This window comes from Epinephelus moara, chromosome 17 (genome assembly GCF_006386435.1).
Source record: "Epinephelus moara isolate mb chromosome 17, YSFRI_EMoa_1.0, whole genome shotgun sequence".
Taxonomy (NCBI): domain Eukaryota; kingdom Metazoa; phylum Chordata; class Actinopteri; order Perciformes; family Serranidae; genus Epinephelus; species Epinephelus moara.
This window is the reverse complement of record NC_065522.1, coordinates 31,512,246-31,518,191: the sequence shown is the minus strand read 5'-3', so window position 1 is coordinate 31,518,191 and position 5,946 is coordinate 31,512,246. Positions and strand designations below refer to the sequence as shown.

General features: G+C 38.2%; 1 protein-coding gene across 1 annotated transcript in view; it reads right to left on the bottom strand.

Annotated features, from left to right (window-relative positions):
- Positions 1–2,001: 2,001 nt before the first annotated feature.
- The window catches only part of LOC126403884 (zinc finger protein 239-like), a 4,154-nt gene continuing 209 nt past the window's right edge, over positions 2,002–5,946 (bottom strand). The window contains exons 2-3 of the mRNA XM_050066703.1: positions 3,532–4,273; positions 2,002–3,363 (exon numbers count right to left, since the gene is read on the bottom strand). Of these exons, the coding sequence (XP_049922660.1) occupies positions 3,170–3,363; positions 3,532–4,273 (936 nt within the window). The 3' untranslated portion in view covers positions 2,002–3,169. The remainder of the gene's footprint in view (positions 3,364–3,531; positions 4,274–5,946) is intronic.

Below are 5,946 nucleotides of genomic sequence, written 5' to 3'. Positions count from 1 at the left end.
GAAAATAGCCATAGTATAGCATGTCGAAAATAGCCATAGTATAGCATGTCAAAAAACCCTGAAAAAAAGTCATAGTATAGCATGTCAAAAATAGTCATAGTATAGCATGTCGAAAATAGTCATAGTATAGCATGTCAAAAATAGTTATAGTATAGAATGTTGAAAAAACAGCTAAAAATGTCATAGTATAGCATGTCGAAAATAGTCATACTATAGCATGTCAAGAAAACAGCTAAAAACGTCATAGTGTAGCATGTCAAACAAACTGCTACAAACGTTACAGTATAGCATGTCAAAAATAGCCATAATATAGCATGTCGAAAAAAAAACTGAATAAAAGTCGTAGTATAGCATGTCAAAAAATACTGATAAAAACTTCATAGTGTTGAATGTCTAAAAACGACATAGTATAGCATGTCAAAGAAACTGCTTAAAACGTCATAGTACAGCATGTCGAAAATAGACATAGTATAGTATGTCGAAAATAGCCATAATATAGCATGTTGAAAAAAAACCTAATAAAAGTCACAGTATAGCATGTCAAAGAAACTGCTAAAAACGTCATAGTATAGCATGACAAAAAACCCTGAAAAAAGTCATAATATAGTATGTCGAAAACAAAACTGAATAAAAGTCATAGTATAGCATGTCAAACAAACTGCTAAAAACGTCATAGTATAGCATGTTGAAAATAGTCATAGTATCGCATGTCGAACAAACAGCTGAAAACGTCATAGTATAGCATGTCGAAAATAGCCATAGTATAGCATGTCGAAAAAACAGTTAAAAACGTTATCATATAGCATGTCGAAAATAGCCATAGTATAGCATGTCGAAAATAGTCATAGTATAGCATGTCAAAAACCCCTGAAAAAAAGTCATAGTATAGTATGTCGAAAATAGCCATAGTATAGCATGTTGAAAAAAAACCTAATAAAAGTCACAGTATAGCATGTCAAAGAAACTGCTAAAAACGTCATAGTATAGCATGTCAAAAAACCCTGAAAAAAGTCATAATATAGTATGTCGAAAACAGAACTGAATAAAAGTCATAGTATAGCATGTCAAACAAACTGCTTATAACGTCATAGTATAGCATGTTGAAAATAGTCATAGTATAGCATGTCGAAAAAACAGCTGAAAACGTCATAGTATAGCATGTTGAAAATAGCCATAGTATAGCATGTCGAAAAAACAGCTAAAAACGTTATCATATAGCATGTTGAAAATAGTCATTGTATAGCACGTCAATCAAACTGCTAAAAAAGTCATAGTATAGCATGTCAGAACATACTGATAAAAATGTCATAGTGTAGTATGTCTAACATAGTGATAGTATAGCATGTCGAAAAAAACGGCTAAAAACGTCATCGTTTATCTTATTGAAAAAACTTCTAAAAACGTTCGAGTATAGCATGTCGAAAATGGTCATAGTATAGTATGTTGAAAAAGCTGCTAAAACGTCATAGTATAGAATATCGAAAACAGTCATAGAATAGCATGTTGAAAAAAGTGAAGAAAAGTCATAGTATAGTATGTCGAAAAAGAGGATAAAAACGTCATAGTGTAGTATGTCTAACATAGTGATAGTATAGCATGTCGAAAAAAACAGCTAAAAATGTCATCTTATATCGTATTGAAAAAACTGCTCAAAACGTTATAGGATAGCATGACGAAAATAGTCATAGTATAGCATGTCAAAAAATACTGATAAAAACATCATAGTGTAGTGTGTCTAAAATAGTGATAGTATAGCATGTCGAAAAAACTGCTAAAAACGACATAGTATAGCATGTCGAAAATAGTCATAGTATAGCATATCGAAAATGCCCCAAAAGTCATGGTATAGTGGACAAAATGTGAGACCATCATGGATCTGAGATTAAGAGGACTTTATTTAAAGCTCAGTGACACTTGTATTTGACATGTTAATAAATGTTTAAACAAAGTTAACAACAAAACAATGGTACTCAGACCAACCCAATGCAATACAATTGTGTGTGTGTGTGTGTGTGTGTGTGTGTGTGTGTGTGTGTGTGTGTACACCAGGTTGTCCATAAGCCTGGTTGCCCGATTAAAAAGCTGTTTCTAAGCCTGCTGATCCAGGCCTTGAGGCTGCGGTGCCACTTGCTGGACAGCAGCAGCTGAAACACTCCACGGTTGGGGTGGCTTAAGTCTTTGATGATACTGCGGATATTTTCACATATCATTCGTTGTAAATATCCTGGATGGAGGGAGGCTCACTGTAGCACCTTGCAGTTGAGGCATTGTGGTTCCCGTATCATGCAGTGACGCGTCCAGTCAGATGCTCCCAGTTGTGCCTCTGTTGAAAGCCCACAGGATACTGGGTCCCAAGCCCAGTGTTTTCAGCTGCCTGAGATGAAAGAGGTGTTGCAGCGCCCTTTTTATCACCTGGTGGATATTGTTGTGATCAGTTCTCCGGTGATTGGCTTGTAAACGTGCATTTTTGTCTCAGCAGGATAGATGAACTGATCCAGAAACACATCTGAAACAATCCCAAGAGAATACACCATGCTGACCACCGCTCACCATCTCAACACATCATGAACAGCTCAGCCCTGCTGAGCCTCCGTCTTTATACAGGTGGAGCTCAGGAAGAAAAACTCAGCTGTCTTCTACATGTGGACAAACAGAGGACACATGCAAGACACTGGATAAGACTTCAACACATTTACATCAAATGTAAAACACATAATACGATACATAAAATTACTGAACAATCTGTTACTTAACAGGCCACAACTCTTTCAGATCATTCACAGAGGTCAGAACATCCGGCCACAGTGACAATCTTTTGTTTAACAGGCCATAAATCAAGAAAATTCTCTGCAGACTACTGGAGGGTAAAACAAAACGTCTTTGTTGCAGCTTCACCTAAATATCATTAGTAGTTGAACCCTGAGATTAGAATATTTTATTACAGGAGTATCAGCAAAATTTGAGTGGATTAAAAAAAAACATAATTAACAAAGACTAAACTGCTAAATCAAACCTGGGGTCGTATTCACAAACATCCTGAGAACACTCTCACAGAGCTCCTAACTTAGCCTAAAAACAATGTTTTGATGCATTAGATGTGCTGAATGTGCATATTAAGGCAGTACAGGAGGAGATGCACATTAATAATCCTCCAGGTCGGAACACGTTCTCACCACAAACCAACCGCACCAGAGTTCATTTGTAACCGGACCGAGACCACCTCTTCACACGGGTACGGTCTCTCTCCAGTGTGAAGACACCGATGTTTTTCTAGGTTACCTTGACTGCCGAAAGCTTTCCCACACTGATCACAGACGTATGGTTTTTCTCCTGTATGAGTATGCTGATGGAATTGGAAAGACCCTAATCGTGCGAAAGCTTTCCCACATTCCACACAGCTGTACAATTTCTCTCCCATGTGAGTGCGGTGATGTCTTTTTAAGGTTCTTAATTGTGCGAAAGCTTTCCCACATTCCACACAGGTGTACGGTTTCTCTCCCTTGTGAGTGCGGTGATGACTTTTTAAGGTGCTTAACTGTGCGAAAGCTTTCCCACATTCCACACAGCTGTACGGTTTCTCCCCTGTGTGAACGCGCTCATGGAGTGTTAGTTCCGTTCGAGTTTTGAAAGCTTTATCACACTGGTTACAGCTGTAAGGTCTCTGTCCTGTGTGAATGAGCTGGTGGGTACTTAGAGTATTTGATGTGGTGAAAGCTTTACCACATTGTTCACAGCTGTACAGTTTGTCTCCAGTGTGTGTACGGCGGTGAACTTTTAGTCTATCTAGACTGCTGAAAGCTTTCCCACATTGGTCACAGCTGTATGGTTTCTCCCCAGTGTGTATACGTTGGTGAATTTTTAGGCTACCTTGACTGCTGAAAGCTTTCCCACATTGGTCACAGCTGTATGGTTTCTCTCCAGTGTGTATACGTTGGTGAATTTTTAACTGAGCTTGACTACTGAATGCATACCCACATTGGTCACAGCTGTGTGGTTTCTCTCCAGTGTGAATGCGTTGATGGTTTTTTAAGTGATATTTAGTGGTGAAACCTTTCCCACATTCATCACAGCTGTACGGTTTCTCTCCAGTGTGACTACGTTGGTGAACTTTTAGCCGACCTTGACTGCTGAAAGCTTTCCCACACTGGTCACAGCTGTGTAGTTTCTCTCCAGTGTGAAATCTCTCATGCACTTTTAAAGATCCAGATGTTGAGAAGGATTTGTCACAGTGCTGACAGTGGTGGCGCTTGAGTGCTCGTCTTCCTCCCTGTTTCTATAGCAACAGACAAACAGAGAGAGATTCAGTGAGATGTCAGGGTGGAGCGAGCGATCTAAAACCATAGATAATATTTCAGTCAGGAGAGACTCATTTTCTTTAGTAAAGGAATATTAACATGTGCACAAAATAATCTGCGACATCTAAGAGAAACATACATTTTTTTTCAGTTTTGAGAATTTTAAAACAGAGGAAGCACACGGGCAGCTGTGAAGGGGGACTGCGTGGTACCTTTTAGACGTACTTCTTTTGGACAAAATACACTGTCAGTGAAAGGAAATAAATTCTGGAATGGCTTGCCTCTCACAATAAAAGAGCGTCCCACATACAGTAACTTTAAAACTCACTTAAAACATTGGCTCTCAGAAAACCAGAGCTGTACACACTTTTAACTGCCACATATTTCATTTTTAACCAAATACTTACTGTACATTGAACGTAAGTAAATGTGGACAAATGATGTCCTTGTCATCATCCTGGGTCTTTTTTCTCCATAATATTATTTTCTCTCTTGTATGTTGTCTTTGACACCATTATGTGTGTCTTTTATATTCTTCTCCTTTGTCTTGTTAGAGTTTTATCATGATTGTGACTGAGTATCAGGGTGTTGTATGAGTGCAAGTTTTTTTGTCTCTCTGTTACCTGCCCAGGGATGACAGATGAAAAGTAGCAATTGTGCTAATTCTGGCATAATTACAAGGTGAGTTTTCCACACTGATGTTCATAAATATGCATTGTCCCTATCAAATAATTCTTTTTTTTGGTTTGTAGTTAGTCAGTCTCTCCAGGATCTCACCACAAAAAAACTGAATTTGCGGTCATATTTTATAACAAAAAAGCGATAAAATTGCAGCGTTTTTATGGGATTTTTTGGCGTGAAATTGTAGCAAATGACAAAAATTGCAAGTCGGGGGGAAAAAAATTGATTTTTTTTTAAACTACTGCCAAAAAATGAGTCACGTAATCACTTGCCATAATAATTATACAGAATATTACAAAAACAGCTGCAAATGTTTCAGTTCTCTTCTTTAGCTTTATTTAATAAGTTTCAAAACATACACTACAATAATGTTGCAAAAAACCCTGAGTGAATATTGTAGCTGTCAAACCAGACAATGCAACTGTAAAACAACATGTAAGCTACTTTCATCTCCGCGCATCTCTAATATACAGTATATGAGGGCTTCATATGGATTCAGATCATTAGTCAGTAGGAAGTAGAGAAAGATTGTGGCAGTTAACTACACAGCAAGTCTGCACCATTTTATATCGCTAACGTTAATGTTAATTCGCTACAAGAACAACAACAAAACGCAACCGTAGCGTCGCGCAACGTAAACAGACTTTCCAATTGCCCGCTAAGCCCACAATGCATTGCGGTTTTTCCACTTCCTCTACGTCACCCTTTCGAGCCCTATTGTGTTTTCCACACACGGGAAATACCGACCAACAAAATTATTTCCTCAGTGTTTAGAGTTAAAGATGAAAACAGGAAACACGGAGACATAAAAACCTTTTTGCTTTGTTACATTTCCTTTCTCCAGATGTGATGTGGAACCAGAGAATAAGCGAATGATCCACGGAGCCTCGAGACTCTTCCTCGTGTCTTTAGTGTGGCTGCTGTCAAGCCCTTTTTATCCATGACGTCATCAACACTCCCTCCAACATCG